The sequence below is a fragment of the Paramisgurnus dabryanus genome, chromosome 14, assembly GCF_030506205.2.
Source record: "Paramisgurnus dabryanus chromosome 14, PD_genome_1.1, whole genome shotgun sequence".
Classification (NCBI taxonomy): domain Eukaryota; kingdom Metazoa; phylum Chordata; class Actinopteri; order Cypriniformes; family Cobitidae; genus Paramisgurnus; species Paramisgurnus dabryanus.
Window position 1 is genome coordinate 24,684,078 of NC_133350.1, and position 18,777 is coordinate 24,702,854.

Consider the following 18,777-nt stretch of genomic DNA (forward strand, 5'->3'; position numbering starts at 1 on the left):
GTAGTCAGTCAGTGCCAAGTGAATGAAGACTCAGGTTACAGTACTTCTGCCTAGGTTATCTCACGTACTGTACCTCTCAGGGCCGGGAGCTCTCCACATCCCCTATAAAAGAATTAGGAGAGGTTTGGCACATTCTCTTTTAATGAATCAAACAGATACCATCTGATATTCTGCTTCTTGGCTGCTTTAACAGTTGCTTAATCTGCAATATACAGGGCTTAAAGGTGAACACATTTCTCAAACTTTGTTTCGAGTGGACCATCATCTCTAGCAAACATGACTAAAATGTTATCTGCGCAGGAGGCTGCTAAGATCTATCACACAAACTATGTGAGGAACGCAAGAGCGGTCGGCGTGCTGTGGACAGTCTTCACCATCTGCTTTGCCATTATATGTGTGGTAGTGTTTATTCAGCCTTACTGGATCGGTGACAGTGTTGATACACCCCAGTCGGGTTACTTTGGACTTTTTCACTACTGCATCGGGAATCCCATCACAGGAGAGCTGGTGTGTAAGGGAAGCGCTCTGGACTTCGGATCCATCCCTTCAGGTGCTTTCAAAACAGCAATGTTCTTTGTGGGGATTTCATTGCTGCTGATTGTGGGAACTATCGTTTGTTTTACTTTATTCTTCTTCTGCAACTCGGGCAGCGTGTATAAGATATGTGCTTGGATGCAGCTCGCAGCAGGTGAGTGGATTTTGACAAATAACCATGTACTGGTTAAAAAATTCACGTTTTTTCTTACCGTCTCATAGTCGACAGAACCTCGATCCATTACAAAGAAACTTGTGAAACAGAAAGGTTCTTCTAATGTTAAAGGCAGCACACTTAAAAAAAATGCATCATTTTTGTCAAATAAACATATATTTTTATGATATAAAACTAGTTGAAGCGGTTTAATTTTTTAAATTATGTCAACTATTCACAGGTTGAAACTTAAAATAGTAGGTTACACTGACTTGCAAAACCAAGTTGTTTTTACTGTGCACCTTTATTTTTAAGGTGTAACCAACAATCCAGTATTTCATAATGAGCATGCATTAAAATAAAGGTCATTGTATTTTCAAGTTGTAAGAAGTGTTTGTCATTTTGGAAAACTGAGCAACACTGAAAAATATGAATGGCAATACTTGGATATAAATACCAAAGCAACTGGTATTTGCAAATAAATGATGCTAAAGTTGCTAAACCTCATCAAACTTGATTTATTTTTAACAAAACAATCTTAATTTTACTTTAAAACAATGATATAAAATCAAGATATATTTTCATGTTACTTTGACCTTAACAAATTAAGTTAAACAATTTTAACTTTTTACAAAAAGTTGTCAACTTATTAAGTCAAAAATTAAAATAGTAAGTTTTTCATAAGTAATTGACTGGCATAACTAAGTAGTTTTAACATCATGCTGCATTTTCTTACAATGTTGTTGGTTGTCTTAACACGAGATGTTTTTTTACACTTTTGAAAAGTTTATAAATACAAAGTATGTTTTGTTTTATAATTTAAGCCTAACAAACCTATTTTTGTAAAATAAAAATAAAAATGCATCTCTGTAAAAAATTACCAAGCCCCTAAGGTGACATTAGAGTAAAAGAAATCTGAAATTTAGTTTGCCTGCGCACATGAAAGCGAAAGTTACACGTGCACACGTGATAGCTTCACGTGCACACACGAAAGCTTCACGTGAGCACGCAAAAGTTTCACGTGAGCACGGAAAACGTAACTTTATTTAATTTTTTGCTCCATGTCCCCTTAGGGGCTCCAAAAAAAAAAAAAAATGCCACTTGGCTGAATTTTATCTCCTCATGCTATACAATTTAAACATTTTGAAATGTGGCTTACTGTGCAAGTGCCCAAAAAATGTTTGGGGACGTATTTTTTCGTATATGTTCTTTTAAACTTTATTTTAAAGTGCTTACCAAGTCTTTAGATGCACACAAAATGTAAAAAAAATGTGTTGGTTCAACTTAATAAAGTAAGTTACATGGTTGCCTTAAAATTTGGGGGTGGTTTCGTGGACAGGGATAAAATTAAGCCAGGACTAGGCCTTAGTTTAATTAGGAAATATCACTAGTTTTTACAAACATGCCTTACTAAAAACATTACTTATGTGCATTTTGAGGAAAACGAAAGGGCACTGATGTATTTTAAGATATGTCAGTGCAAGTTGTTTTCAGTTTGGACAGCTCTTACATTTATTTTAGTCTAGGACTAGTCTAATCCCTGTCTGGGAAACCGCCCCTATGGGTTTAACTTAAAAAAAAAGTTAAATAATATTTTAAAGATTTTAAAAAGATTTTAACTCTAAATTTTAAGGCAATCAGGTAACTTATTTTTTCAAGTTGAACCGACTTTTTTCACACTGTAGAGATAAAAAACATCTTAACATCTAACCTCACACTTTCATATGGGGATCATTCAGAACTTCAGCACCCTGGAGAGCACCCACATCTTATTTATGTGCACACTGTCTTTCACTTTAAGATGATGATGATATTAGATTTTTTGATGTGAAATCCAGACTAAAGTCTCAAAATCTAAAAATCAGATTAGGAACATCAAAGTTTGATTTTACATTGACTGTCATGACCTTACTCAGTCAATATTAAAGATAGCAAAGAATGTTCTTTACATAATTTATGTAGAAAACATGATTTTTCATATGTATTGCAGTAAATGTTGTATATCCAGAATATAAGAGGAAGCAAAAGTCATCATCTCTATGCAAATAGAAATGCAAGTCTTGTTGTATAAAATGCAGTCAATTGGGACACAGCTATCACGCTATCTTACATTACAATGCACTTAAATAATTACACATACTCATTAAATGAAAGTAAGGGTGAAAGTGAGAGACTGTGTGTAAAACTACACCACCAGCAGCTGCCCTGCACTGTCACAGTATATTGTCATATGAATAATAAATGATGAGATAAGTGGCTGAAGTTGCCAAGCAACGGTCATTGCAAAGTATATCTCTGGTAGCACAATGATATTTGGGAAACCGTGTCATACTTTTTACTCCACTGTGTATTTCACAGGGTAGATTTAGTTGTGAAGTTCAATTTGGTTATATATATTTACCGCACAGAAGAAAACGTCCTATTAAACAAATTCAGGGTTTATACAGAAATCCTTAAGTTAAATTTACTACTTTTTACTACCTTTTTTACTACCTTCAGAATATTTTTTAAAACCATCACGACACTGAATTGCAAGTGTTAATCAGCGACCTTTCTATTATTTACACAGATTTTGACATATATAACATACAAAAAAAGAATTAAAGTGAAAAAATTCTTCTGACTGAAATATTTTTCAGGCCAAGTCATATTCCTTTACCTAACACTTTATGTAGGCGAGACCAATAGCATTTTAAGGGGAGATTTTTTTTGCCATAAATTCCACATTGAAGTCTCATGTGGCATATAGGTAGCTGTAGTTTGCAGGGCATTTCAGATTAAGGCGAAACAGCTAAATAACTCACTATATAAAAAGAAAACATGAATATCACCACCTTTAATGATTGTTTTATTAATTATTTATTAATTGTAAATGTATTTATTTTAGCATTTACTAATAATTTTTTAATCAAAGTTGAAACTGTTAACATTAGTGAATGCACCATGAACCACCGTCAATTACTGTAATGACATAAACAAGAATTAATTAATGCTTATATACTCTATATTTTTCATTGTTTGTTTGTTATATAATGCATTTACTAATGTGAACAAATACAACTTTTTAATATCATATTATTCAGTAAACATAAACAAATAATCCAGGGTCTGTTCTGTTCACACAACAGTTTACAGTCACAGCTCTAATACAGAAACGTTATGTATGAATATAAACCCTGAACGAGTAACTCGAGTCAAACTAGTGTACAATTCGCACAGGATGTCTGTAACCATAGTGACAGTTGTTAATTGAATGACTGTACATTTCTCAACAAAATATTATGTTACAATAGAGGCAGCGCTGATCTGCTAGTTTATGCGCAATGTTTCTGCTGTTTACTTTCTCCTAAGACCTAAATGGTTGTGTTTATATGAGGATATTTGCAAAGACGGGATTTTTGAGGCATATGTGTTATTTAAGGCCAATAAAGCGGCAAAAATACGTACAACACATGCTCAATGAGAATCGAATGCGCGGGTTGCATGCTCTTCTGACACAGAAACTGCGGACGCACTGTTGTTTGTGTTTGAATGGCTTAAAATCACCTGTTTTTAAACTGCTGTGCTTAAATATATGTACAAATGTTACGTTTTAGTGCCCACACGCAAATGCAACTGCAAGAACCGACAGGTGGATGACATCAAAGTCCCGCGAGAGCATTTCGGAAGCAGTCTCCTCTTATGATTCCTCGTCAATCGCTCTCACAGGATTTGGATGTCATCTGCCTTTTGGTTGTTGTGGCGCCACATGAAGTTTACCCATGAGTTAAACAAACCCGTTGTACCAGCCACTGGCTATATCAGCATAGCATTAAAAAGCGTGCCGCGGATGATCAGTAACGTGAGAAATCATTTACCCCCAAAATACAGGACCCCTTACGTTAGTCATACTGTGCAAAGACACGCAATTACCTGTTTGGTTTTCTTATCCCACGAACTGAAAGGCTTGCCAATCTTCATTATTTCGCTAAGCCAAGTCAATCGTCTTTTACACCTTTATCGATCTTCAAAACATCGGAGCCTTCCTGCATTATAAATTTGACCATGCTAGCTGAAATAAAGTTTTACCTCAGCTTAACGTGATACAGTCAGAAAACCCGGAGTGGATCCGGTCCGTAGTGATTACAGAACGCTTACAGCGGAGAGAGGAACGTGATTTGGCTCCACTCCAGGCTTTGATCACATCCCAGAGATGAAAGATCTTTGATTATTTGCCCAGATATGCAGGTGATTTGAACTAATTTCCAGGCATCATAACATTACGAAAGGCAATCGAAAATTTACTACCTCGTCAGATGACGCTTACTACTTTTTACTACTTTTTACTGGCCTTAATTTGGCATAATTTAATTTACTACCTTTTACTACTTTTTACAACCCCGCGGAAACCCTGAAATTATCTCCTATACGAGACACATTGCAAGCTACTAGGTCTTCAACAGGGGGGGCCGGGGTTCCTTGGGGATCCTCCAAATATTGTTTGAATTCAAAATAAATTTTTTATAAATTAAGGTTCCTAAGACTATTTAAATGAAGGTTCCTCTGTTAAAATCTATTCACTAAATTTAAAACGTTATATGTCAACAATGTTAATTTAATTTGATATATTTGTACATCAACAAGTCTCTTTTCTGTCTTCAGCTACTTGCATGGTCATCGGTTGTATGATCTACCCAGACGGCTGGGACTCAGAAGAGGTGAAGCGGATGTGTGGCCAACGGACAGATAAATACACGCTGGGTAACTGTACGGTGCGCTGGGCATACATCTTGGCCATTATCAGCATTATGGATGCCATCATATTATCATTTCTAGCCTTTGTGTTGGGAAACCGCCAAGACAAACTGCTACCAGAAGACTTTGATGTGGAAGAGAAGAAAGGTGAGAGATGTGTGCTGTTATACACCTGGAAGTTTAAATACGCACACATGGCTTATATTGGAGGAACACATGTTACAATTTTGTCTCACCTCATCTTCTAGCTTTAACTTTATTACTGTATGTGAAACTAAAGCAGGTATCTCAGGGGTTAAATGTTTGTCATTAAAAGCAAACATTCATGTATCTTCTCTAACAATGTGCACAGAGACCTGAAATGAATTAAATAGCTATGCAAAGGGATCTGTAATGACAAAGAGCCCATTTCAAACTTGCAGCGCCTGTAAAAATGAATTTTATTAGTCGTGAGGGATTTGTTTTGTGTTTGTGACTTTCATTATTGTGCCTATTTGCTTGAGACAAACTGCATTGGTTATGTAATTTCTGCTGTCATACGCCATATGCAATGTCAGAAATAACCCAGAAATTTACCTTTTCTCGTCTTTAGAGGAAGCATGAAGCTCACTGCACTAGAGAGTCAAATGGACCCATATGGATTTACAAGGACACAGATGCTGAAACATGAAGGAAAAGTGTGCCATCTTTTGAGATTATACAGTACACTTTTTTTTTTAGTTTTTTTTTCAACTCAGTGTTGGATTAAAAAGGGATGAACCAAGACGTAGGGTTAAACTAACCCAGACAATGTTTATTTTATTAAGAACAACAAAGCATTATAGGTTAAATTAAAACGCAATGGGTTAGGTTTTTCCCCTTTTGACCCAACGCTGGGAGTCAAAATTATTTCAAACATGTACACTTTATTGGTCTGTTTTTTTACTTTGTAGGACTGTGGCCAAAATGGGATCATTTGTTAAATTGTGTGCTCAATAATCAGTTTTGTATGCAATGCATTGCTGTCAATTGAAATCAATAAAGCAAGAAAAATATTTATTTCTTCATTACTTGCATGTCCTCACTATAAAAAAATGTTGGTCCAACTTAAAAAGGTAAGTTACCTGGTTGAATTACAATTTTAACATTTTAATTTAACTTAAATATATTAGTTAACTCAAAGTTGTGTAAAAATTGTTGTTTGGAAAGTTAACTCAACATTTTATGGCAACCAGGTAACTTATTTCATTAAGTTGAACAATTTTTTACAGTGCTATGATGTACTTATTACACGACTCTCTGAAATACACGGTCAGTCGCAACACCTGGCAGTCTGAAATCCCTCATTGTGAGTGGATATTCTCAGTAAAACAGAAAAGCTGTTGTTTATTCACAATAAATCACAACAGTGGCCTGCATAGCTTACCATTACCGTTTACATTTCAGCCACTAAATCTCACAGGAGTCAAATAATTAAGACGAAAAAATTAATTCAACTTAAAAATAATAGTTAGCTTAAAAAACTTGTCAAAATTATCAGTAGAAGAGTTTGGTTCCAAAACGCAATAAATCTATTTAAACTAATTTGGGTAAAAATTAGGGCTGGGTATCGATTCAGATGTTCCAGAACGATTCTATTTCGATTCGCAAGCTATCGATTCGATTTTGATTCTCGATTCAATTACAGTTCTCGGACCGATTTTATACTCGATTTTCCAACTCAATGAATATAGATTATATTAAAATTAGGGATGGACCGATAGGATTTCTTTGGGCCGATACCGATTTAAACAGACACCTTCTGGCCGATACCGATATTAAACATTTGTATATAATACTATACAGTTGGTCTATTTGCTAGTTTATTTCTGCATCAAATAATTTTTACTGAACATGGATTTGATCTAACTAACATTCAACTGACCAACATAATAAGAGAGGCACAAATTAAGCTAAAACAAATATAATAAGACAGCATGACAACCTTCAAAGGTGTTTTTTGCTATTCAGCATTTATTTTATTAACAACATTAACTAGATTTTTTACATATAATGGATTTCTTTATGCAGTTAATGAATAAACAATTGGTATCGGCCTTTCTCGTGCTATTGCTGATATGCCGATGGTTTCAAATTCATCAAAAATCGGCCGATAAATATCGGCCGCCGATAAATATCGGCCGCCGATACATCGGTGCATCACTAATTAAAATATTAGAATATATTAGAATAAAGACTGAATGAATGACAGCCTCGCCTCTCGCTCCTTGGTAACATCGTGCAAGGAAAAAGAGGGTGACATCTAGTGGAGAGGACTAGTAACTAGATAAACGTTAATCTTACGTTCAATGTTTGCGTAAATAAACATGGGGAAAAATCGTTTTGTGGGCTTTAAGAATCAATTTTTAACCGACCAGGTAAAAAAATAGATTAATCGAAAAATCTATTTTTTTTTTTTTGCCCAGCCCTAGTAAAAATGTATTTTCTATACCAAGAAAGTGACAAAATGAAAACCACTATTTTCTGTTACAAACTTTCACATAGCCTCTTTAGGTTATAGAACCATTAATAATTCAATTCCATAATTTGATTTTCAAAGATTTATTATAAAAACTGATTATTTTTACCGCAAAATGCAATAAATCCAAGTTTTTTTTTTCAAAATGCTATAAATCTATTGAATCAATATATAAATGTGCATTCACCTTTGCAATGTTATATTCATTTAGTTGACTAGTGTTATACACTGATTAAAAAAATAAACATTAATGGCATTAATCAAAACACTTACTTTGTCATATTAAGAACACTGTCATTGCTGCTGTCATCCTTGGGACGTCATCGCTGAACTTTTTTTTGACAGCAATCAGCTGTAAAATGTTTTGGTCCTGCTCGATTTTCATTGATACTAAGTAAAAAAATTGAAAGTTTTTCATGAGATCCTCTGGGGTCAAATGTGTTAGCATTCATGCTGTCTGGAGAACAAGCAACAGCCAACATTTTCCGTCTCCAGAGTGCCTCTCACGTAAATAATTCGATTTTAATGGCTTGCATTTCTTAGCCGCCACAAAAAACCACCACAGGTTATCAGTGCCATTAAAATATTTTGTTTTTGTTTGTTTTTTGATAACGAAGTACAAAGTAGATGAGGAAAACTAGGATTCTGTGTGTATTCAATGCGCAACCATTATTGTTTACAATGTGTGGAATGGTGCGCTGTGATTGGTTGAGCGGATTTATTGCATTCTGCTGAGAAGGAGGATTGCTGTTTGTCGGGGTTTGAAAAAAAAGGAGAAAAGATGACAGAATAACACAACGGATATCGGATTTTGTGTAAAATGAAGAATTAACTTTTTAATACAGACCTGATACAATACTGATTCCGGCGGTAACTTTTTGCGTTTTGGAAACTCTTCAATTAATATTCTTAAGTTGAATTAACTCGAAATTTTATGGTAAGCAGGTAACATCTTTTTTAGTTGAACAAACCTTTTTTACAGAGCTATAATGTACTTATTACATGGCTCTCTGAAATACTCAGTTCTGATTGGTCAGTCGCACCACCCAGCAGTCTCAAATCCCTTATTGTGTTTGGACATAACAGCTGTTTTACTGTTTATTCACAATAAATAGCAGCAGTGGCCTGCATAGCAGCTTTCCATTACCGTTAACATTTCAGCCACTCACAGCAGAAGGATTGCATTTATTTATTTGACTTGATTTACATGATTGCCACATTTTTTTCAATTTAGTTTGCTTTTATAATTTTAACTATCCAGATAAACAAATGAAGTGTCATTTTACCCCTAACATAAATATCGAAGACCAAACATTGATTTTCCATTTCAAAATCTTTATTTGAGTTACTACACAAACCATTTTAGTTCAGTGCTGAACAATCGAAAGCAGAGACATTCTTGAAAAAAAGCAGAAAAAGCTGTGGATGAATTGTGTCAAATGATTCGGCCTTATCCAAAACAGAAGAGCGGTGGCGCAAGTTACAGATATGTTTTCAGCATATCCTTTAAAATAATACGAAAATATATTGCTTGAAGCTACACCATGAAAAGAGCTCAAAAAGTAGCACAGGTCACTGAACCGGCGACTTTCAAACATTTCCCTAAAGCCATTCAGAGAAGCCGTAGCAAATCTGTACACAAGTAATGGACTTAAGACTGTACAATACTGACAAACTGTGAAGAACCAACTCTTTGGTATGAGTATGTACAAAATTGGAAATGCTCCGAGTGATTTTAGATTTCGTAGAGCAAAAAACCTTAATACCAAAACTACAGGCGTTCACATTTTTTCAATATTAAATTATTAATGTCATAAAACCATGATAATCACCTAACAAAATGAACGGTTAAGTCTTTGATTTTCTCTTGCACTGTACAGTAGCGCACATTCAAATAAAAACACAGACCTCTTGTAAAGTCCAAATGCTTCATGGTTCCTTCTTCATTCTGAGATCTATAACCATGATACGATATGTAAAAAATCAATCGTTGTTTCTTATGGTTTCCTACTACAGAGAAGAAACACTACAATCGGCTAATGAGTGCTTGAACACTCTTGCGCTTAAGCTGCAAGGTGAACAACTCTGATATGATGGGAAATTGTTAGAAAAGTGATGCGTTTGCAAGAGCACAAAGCATTGAGATATAACAGTACACTCAAATTATACCCAGTACATAAAAAAGAACAACAATACAAGATTAGATTCGGATTAGATCGAACCGACCGGACCTTCTCGTACTGTATGTGCGACTAATACCTGTGGTGAAACCAGGCAGGTCTCTCAAGAAAACACTTGTGCCTGCTTGGCATTCATGAGTTCAGGTGTATTTTGGGAACGTTTGGCCACTAGGAGGTGATCCAAGAATGTCGGAGGCATTCTGCAGCAGTGGCTCTTTTCTCCGGGACCAGGTCCAACATGGGTAGGAGGAAGTCTGCGAAATTCTGGGCCTCCTCTCGTGACCACTCGTACTTCTCCACCAGCACGTCCATCAAACCCCATGGTTTCAGTTTAGTGATGTGCCTCAGGTCACCTAACATGAGAAAAACACACGTGTGCAAATGCAATATGAGTAACAAGTTCAAGTCACGCATCACAGTGAATTCACCTTGTATTGGTTAAAGCAACACTATGTAGTTTTTTACCTTTAAATAATGTCTCTAAAATTATTTCAGTGATAGAACAACTTTTAACTGGACAAATTGTACTGTTGCTGCAACCTGAGCAGCCTCCTAGCTGCTACAAGCACACTCTGAAAGTGGCGGTGGAGGGTAGGAAACACAGCCCTGCCCCTCCCCCTACCTGCAGAAGAGTGTTGCGCTTTTCAACCACATGGGGGAGCTGTAAGTCATTTTTACATGGAAACTACATAGTGTTGCTTTAAAGCGAAACTCCAAACTTTTGCAGGTAATCAATGTTATTTTAAACTTTAGAAACTATAATAACTAGCTTCCATTATCAACGACATCTTGGATAGTTTTCTTACAAAATCACATCGATTAGACGTATAAGACTTTTATTAACCCCTTGTAGCCGTGTGGATTACTTCTGTTAAGGATGAATGCATTTTTTGGGTTTAGAAGTTGTTCCCTCATCCCTGATTTCTACCATTATAAGATGGGAAAAGCAGGGACATTTGTTGAAGTAACTCCAAATGTGTTTGTCTAAAAGATGATGGACATATGTATCTCTGATAGCTTGAGGGTGAGTAAATCATTGGGTAATTTTCATATTTGACTTGAGTGTCACTTTAAAGGAAGAGACACTTAATATTGCCCATAAGCTTATTTTAATAGGCTGTTAGTAGTTGTCAAGCAAAATGGCACCTTGAATACAGAATTAAACTAAACATACAGGCATGAATATATTACAACAGCTATATTACAAATATGGAGGACTGGGAGTGAAAATATTATATACACTGTAAAAAATCCAATTAATTAAATGTTGGACGGGCAAAAATATATAAGTTAAACCAATTTTTTTGTTTGAGCTAGTTGAGAAGACATATTATTTTAAGTCTGGATAAATCTGTGTTTAAAACATTAAATGAATGGTTATTTTCAAATCCAGTCAACATTCAGAATGGCTATTGACTGAACTAATTAAGACAAATCAGGTAAATATGTGGACTTATGACAGCTATGTTTCCTGACAACAAAATGCTCACAATATTACTGTTATTTGGTCACAAAATGTAATTGTAAGAGTTGTTCAGGCGTGAATGTATGTGCTTAAAGTTTAAATATGCGGTCGGTTAATAAAGATAGCGTCTATTTAAAAGTGTGCTCGGACACTTTCGGACGGAGATGAGCTCCATATGAGCTCCAGAAAATCACCGGCGCTTAAGCACTCACACCCCGCCCAGCGCAGCCTCGCCTCGGCAAGCGCATCAGAAATCGACTGCTGGCTCTGATATCTCTGTGGTGTTTAAACATGCGATTTAATTCATTTTAATTTCTTATACTTAATAATAAAAGGTTTACCGGTATGTTTTAAATCATATTTTAGGATTGCACTTAATTGATATCGCTGTTGAGTGATGTTTCATATCTTTTACATTCGTTATAACCGGACTGCATGCGAATTTGAATTTCAGAGCTGAAGCTGCGGGTGGAGAAATAGTCCCAATATCATAACAATCTTAAATAAAACTTCTAAATATACCCGTGTGTGTGTGCGCGCGACCCGCTCGCGCGTGTGTGTGTGTATGTACAGTATGTGCGTGAGTTTATAATTTAAAATGTCTTCACTCCGAAGGATCTGGATCACAGGTCATTTCATCTGAGATCAATCCGCACCTACAGTAACAGCCTGAATCACTTACTGATTCACATGACACAAGTCAACAGCCGTTTCCTCAAGTTCACGTCAGGTAAGTGTTTGTAAATAAATGTTAATTTTAGACTAAATTAATTGGCAAAGACGCAAATACTTGACGTTTTTGTAAAGATATAAGTTATATAAAGGTGAGTTATGTTATGTGTCAGAGTTAAAGTGGAGCTATTTTAGTTAAGATTACCGGAAAGGGTTTATTACTCTGTCTTAATTATAACTGGGACATTTTTACAAACAAACCTTATAAAATGCAATACTGGCGTGCATTTTGAGACAAAACAATAGCACTCATATGTTAAGAGATGTCAGTATTTTAGTCAGTGATAAGCCCTGTCCGTGAAAACCGCCCAATAGTGTTTAATTCAATTACGTGTGATGTCTGAGGGAAATTTGGCAATTTTAGGGTATAAAGTCTTTCACCGTCAAGCTTTATTATATTAAACATCTATGTATGTGTGTGTGTGTTTATATTCCTCTGTTTATCAAACCAGAGCGGTGATGATGTGGAGAGGCAGACCAGAGGGATACATGGCGAAAGAAGTTAAATGGCCCTGGAGATGTTCTGACTGATTTTGTAGTGCTTTTGGACTGTTTTATGCCCTCTGTTTAGAGAAGACTTAATTCTGTATGTTCAGTCTATATGATAAGTGAATAAAGCTTTTGTTTTTATGTGACTGAAGTTAATTATTTGTTAACAACACCAGCATAAATTATTTGATAAATAATTTTAAAAGTTTATTAAAAATTTCCAAATAATAAATATTAATTGAAGTAACACATAAAACATTGAGTAAATACTTAAATTTCAATTTAAAAAGAGTCTTTACTGTAAGTTTTTAAAGATTCAACTGATTAAAACATTTTAGTTGAATGAACTATAAAGCTAGTTGAGCAAACATACTTTTTTATATTTGAGTCAAGTTTGGGCCAACTAAAAAACATCAATCCAGGTAACACTTTGGAGTCAGAAATTGAGTGAACGTAAAATTTCTGTGAAACTAGTTACTAAAAAATAATTCATTGAGCCAACAATTTATTTTTTACAGTGTATAAATAAATAAATAAATACATACATGTAAAAAGAAATATATAAAACAAACATAAATAAATACAAAAATAAGTTTGCAGATAAATATAAAAAACCAAACATAAATGAGTATTGCAACTTTGATTTCTTTATTTTTGTATTATTTTTGTAATTTTTAAAATTTTTATTTATTACTGTATTTAATTATAATTTTTTATTTATTCTTTTATTAATTTCCACATTTATGTTTTTGTTTATGTATTTATGTGAACATTTAATTATTTTTTACATTTATTATTTCCATGTTTATTTATTTCTACTAGGGATGCTAAACAATTAATCGCGATTAATCGTTAGCAGAATAAAAGTTTTTGTTTACATCACATATGTGTGTAAACTGTGTATAATAAATATGTATATATATAAATATGAACACATTCATGTATAATTTTAAGAATTTTTTTTATATATTAAGTATTTATATATAATATAAATTATACATAAATATACAAATGTATATACACATGTAAACATTTCTAAAACATATACATGCATGTACATTTATTTATACAAAGTTATTATACACAGTTCACACACATATATGATGTAAACAAAAACTTTAATTCTGCTAAGCATCCCTAATTTCTACATTTATTTATTTCCACATGTATTTATTTCTACATTTATTTATTTACACACATATTTATTTCTAAGTTGCAATACTCATTTATGTTTTTTTTATATTTCTCTGCATATTTATTTTTTGTATTTATTTATTTATATTTGTTTTATATATTTCTTTGTACATTTATTTATTTATAATTTTTGCACTCCCAGTCCTCCATATACAAATACTTATATGTTTATATTACAAAAAAGTCAGAAGTATCAGGTGAGGCTATAGACACAACATACCTCATTCATCAAACTATAGTGTTCACGTGTGACCATTTAACACAGCGGGCAAGTTTATCAAGTAAGTGAAACGAACATTAGCCAAGCAGTTACTCATATTATAAGCTTCCAATGACAGCTGTACCTTTCTTGGTGAAAAATTCCTTGGCGTATTTGCCGTTCGTGACGAGTTTCCGTGGGATCTTTCCCAGAAGCTCAATGATCAATGCGATGTGATCTGTCAGCAAAAGAAAGAGAATTATAAATCAGATTCGGATGTTTACAACAAGATTTACATTAAATATCTGGTCAGAGGCCACACAGTTCTCTCCTCAGTGCTATCTCCCCCAATGACGGTGCAAATGTCACACTATGACTGTAATGTAAAACTTTAATAGCTCACATTTAAGTGATAATTAACATGCATTGTGATTTGTTTTCTAGTTTTAGTTTGGCCTATGGCTTGCATGTTGAACTTACTAATAAGTGTTGTATAAAGGCCGTAGTGTGGTCCATTTTTGTGTGTATGCGAGGGTCCCTGTACAGTGCACGTGATGTGAGTGTGCGTGTACTTTTCGAGCACCGCAGGATTTTTTAAAACCAAGTACATTGTACATGTAAGTACAGGAGAATTTACTTGTAGCCCAGGAAATGCATTGCATTTGCCACAATGTGCATACGTCAAATGTCTGTGTACAAGGTATGAGTCAAATAAACAATACTTGACAAAGCTGTGCGTTCATCTGTGCACATAAACGTAAACAGACTGTACTCCGGCTTTAACTGTGGGTCTAGGGAGATGTGTGCGGATGTGCGGATGAAAACCCAACCTGTGAAAAAATAATTACCTTCATCTCTGGAATAATCCTCACCGGAGTGAGGCTCGAACAGGTAATCCCCTGTCGCCAGCTCGAATGCCTGCGTTTGAAAGGAACAATGCAGTTTAGTAAAAATACTTTTATTAAGTGTATTCGTGTTCCTTTGATTACAGGCAGTGGTCTGATATATCAAACCAACCTTCTCCACCCAACTAAACTAAAGGCTACTCGAGGAAACAGTAGATGGCTTGCAATGCTCTTTTGTTACACAGAAAGCTTGAATTGCTAATACAGAGTTTAACCTCTCTCTGTTAAGAAAATGCAAAAGTCTGTGCAATGCTGTGCAGATCAAGAACCAGGAGACCAATGTCAGCGAAAAGTGCATGTCTATGGCTCTCAAAATGTCAAAACCCCTGGTAGGCCTTCAGGCAGGCACTCTTTAATTTTTGGTATCCAGAAAGTAATGCAAGAAGCCTGAATAAAAAAAGATATTGTTTTACATTTTTTATTATTTTATTTTTAGTGTAGAATATTGATAATTTTTGGATTTCTACTGAGCTGTTCCTGCTCATCTTCAAACTGGATCTACTCAACATTTAATAGTGGTTCAATGGGTCACAAAACACACAGTTTGAATCATATAGGGTGATTTATAAACAGGGCTTATCCTAGTCCTAGACTAAAATGGATGTTTGAGCTTCCTTTATTTAAAAAAAACAAACACCTTTTATTGACATTTCTTAAAGGGGACAGAGAACGAAAAACCATTTTTACCTTGTCTTTGTTGAATAATAGTAGTCTACCCGCATTCACAAACATACAAAAAGTGCTACACATCTCAGTCTCATAGAAATTCCTCTTTTAGAAATGTCAGTCAGAAAACGGCCCAATCTGAAAAACTGATGCTTATGACATCACAGGCATCTCACTGGCCCTCCACTCTAAAATAATTGGCTACATTTTTTGAGTGGCAGCAAAGTCAGCCAATCAGTAATGAGATTGCAAGTTAAGCCAAATAGGTGCAAAACCACTTGTTTAAAATCCCCCACCCTAATAGAGCTATTTGAGAGAGGTTTTTAGGAAGCTTCTAAGGCATTACAGACCCAAACAAAAAAAATCTACATGTCACATCACAGAACAAGGATAAATACCTCGTTCAATCATTCTAGGTCACCTTTAATGGAAAAACACAACCGTTTTTCAATATTTTACTACGTTCTTACCTCAACTTACATGAATTAATACATAACTATTTTTTTTTTCAATGCATGCACTTAATCTGTGTACAGCGCCTCGTGAATGTGTTAGCATTTAGCCTAGCCCCATTCATTCCTATGGCTCCAAACAAAAGTTTTATTTTATGCCACCATACTTACTCGTTTAACTAACTACTCATGTAACAGTCTTTAAATAGGGAAAACATGGAAGTGTTTGGTGGCTTCTTAACTCATCCCTGTTTGGAGCCATAGGAATGAATGGGGCTAGGCTAAATGCTAACACATTCACAAGGCACTGTACAAAGATTAAATGCACGCATTTAAAAAAGATAGGTTTGTATTAATTCATCTAAGTTGAGGTAAGCACATAGTAAAATAGTGAAAAACGGTGGTGTTTTCCTTAAAGGACAAGTAAGTTCTGTATTTTACACTTAAAGCCCTGTTTTCAGATTGTTTATGATGAAATAGAACGGTTTTGACTGAAATTTCGACATATGATGCTGGCACGAGCATTTTGGGGTGTTTGTTGTATCAGCCCCCACCTCTACAATGGCTGTATAGGTGCACAGAAACAATCCTTCCTAAAATGCATTAAACTTTCGTTTACAAAGACGTGAAACTCACTGAGTGGTCAGGGGTGTTCACTGATATGCTCACACCAAAATTGCAGCAACAGATGATTTCCAACAGGTTTTATGGTAGTTTTTGTCCACCTCATTGACTTGTATTAGATGTGCTGTGAGGTACGGTATTACTCCGCGCCGGGAACTTTGTTTGTATTCTTGCAATTGGCAAAGGCGGATTATCGCCACCAACTGGGCTGGAGTGTCTATTATTCAAGCTCTAAGCGGAAGAATGAACGGGTGTGAGGCGTTTGGAAAAATAGGTCCACAAGTAAACAACGAATGCTAAAACAGCTGTTGGAAAGCATCTTTTGCAGCAATTTTTGTGTTATCATATCAGTGAACACCCCTGACCACTCGGTGAGTTTCATGTCTTTGTAAACGAAAGTTTAATGAATTTTAGGAAGGATTGTTCCTGTGCACCTATACAGCCATTGTGGAGGTGGGGGCTGATACAACAGAAACCGAAAATTCTCGGGCCAGCATCATATGTCGAAATTTCAGTCAAAACCGTTCTATGTCATCATAAACAATCTGAAAACAGGGCTTTAAGTGTAAAATACCGAACTTGTCTTTTAAACATATATCAGTGCCATAATGTTGCGCACACCTGTATTGTTTTTTTTTTATAAGGTTTGTTTGTAAAAACTACTTAAATGTCATAATATAACGAAGTCCTTGTCCTGGATTAATCTAAACCCTGTCTGGGAAACCACCCCATTATTTTTTTCAAAAAAATCCACAACCTATTGAGCTGTTAATGCAATGCCTACTCATTGAGTTATGCTTCTAACAGCTAAGTGTGCAATGTATCATAATGCTGATTAGATGTGGTTATCTTAACATCCTAATGAATAAATTGTGAGTTGAATCACAATTTCCATTTGTGTTTTTGTGCCATTACTATAAAAACTAAACAAAACTTTAGGAGCTAAACGCACCATGCATGCCGTGCTCCAGATGTCTGCCGGTGTGCTGTATCCCGCTCCAATCAACACCTCCAGCGAGCGATACTGCCGCGTCTGAATATCATCCGTGAAGTGTTTGTGCTGAACAGGACAAACAAGGACTCGTGTGTATTAAAATCAATCCATCAATTAACCAATCAATCATCATGCAGAATAAAGACTACCAACATTTTTCTGGTGTGATCCATACTACATATACAGTATGTACACTAAAAGGATAGTTCACCCAAAAATGAAAATTGTGTCATCATTACTCACCCTAAAGTTGTTACAGACAACAGTATTATTTCCTTCTAATCAAGCAGAAAACAGGAGCACCATTGACTTCCATAGTAGGAAAAACAAATACTATGGAGGTCAATGTATTTTTTTTTACAAACCTTGCTCAAAATATCTTCCTTTGTGTTCATCAGAAGAAAAACATTCATACAGGTCTGTAACAACTTGAGGGTGAGTAAATAATGACATCATTTTCATTTTTGGGTGAACTATCCCTTTAACACGGTAGGTACCAGTCTCTGAATGGTGCAAGTGCGAAGAGGGAGTCAGACTTACCACCCAGCATGCATTGCCCAGGTCAGCAATCTTCACCTGCATCTTATCTGCATTTTGAGGATCTAGTGGGTTAACCAGCAGGTTCCCCGCCGCAATTTTTGCTGCAATACAATGTCAGGACAGAGAGAAATTGTTACTGGATCGATAACACAAACAATAGATTTTTGGAAAACTCTGGAAGAGTCTGGAAATCTATATCAGCAGTGACAAATGAGACCATTGAAACGAAGATACAGGAACGTGGGCAACAGATAAACACCTGTGATTAAGAGCATGAAATAAAAGCTTATTGATCTAAAGGAAGGAAACATTAAATGAAAAATCACACGGGAAGACGCAGATTCCTATCAAGCAGACAGAGTTAAAGACTATGAAAACACACAGCAGGAGGGTAAGAGAGAGAGAGAGAGAGAGCAGA

At 35.2% G+C, this 18,777-nt stretch overlaps 2 protein-coding genes across 5 annotated transcripts in view; one reads left to right on the forward strand and one right to left on the reverse strand.

Annotated features, from left to right (window-relative positions):
- Window positions 1–276: 276 nt before the first annotated feature.
- Window positions 277–6,554, forward strand: lhfpl5a (LHFPL tetraspan subfamily member 5a). Its single transcript, XM_065242129.1, has 3 exons — window positions 277–688; window positions 5,330–5,569; window positions 6,015–6,554. Exons 1-3 carry the CDS (start codon window positions 277–279, stop codon window positions 6,023–6,025), a joined length of 663 nt encoding a protein of 220 aa, XP_065098201.1. The 3' UTR covers window positions 6,026–6,554.
- A 2,537-nt stretch (window positions 6,555–9,091) lies between these two features.
- Window positions 9,092–18,777, reverse strand: part of srpk1b (SRSF protein kinase 1b) — a 64,771-nt gene continuing 55,085 nt past the window's right edge. Inside the window, exons 11-15 of one of the 4 annotated variants that reach the window (XM_065241727.2) lie at window positions 18,360–18,460; window positions 17,778–17,885; window positions 15,027–15,096; window positions 14,324–14,416; window positions 9,092–10,452 (exon numbers count right to left, since the gene is read on the reverse strand). In XM_065241727.2, the coding sequence (XP_065097799.1) occupies window positions 10,268–10,452; window positions 14,324–14,416; window positions 15,027–15,096; window positions 17,778–17,885; window positions 18,360–18,460 (557 nt within the window). In that variant the 3' untranslated portion in view covers window positions 9,092–10,267. The remainder of the gene's footprint in view (window positions 10,453–14,323; window positions 14,417–15,026; window positions 15,097–17,777; window positions 17,886–18,359; window positions 18,461–18,777) is intronic. The other 3 variants (XM_065241725.2, XM_065241724.2, XM_065241726.2) reach the window with 3 other exon arrangements.

Excerpts from the sequence above, each read along its gene's own strand:
- lhfpl5a (XM_065242129.1), top strand. The coding sequence starts at position 277 with ATGACTAAAATGTTATCTGCGCAGGAGGCTGCTAAGATCTATCACACA. Across the intron at positions 689-5,329 it reads TTGGATGCAGCTCGCAGCAG|CTACTTGCATGGTCATCGGT; the intron begins GTGAGTGGATTT and ends TTCTGTCTTCAG.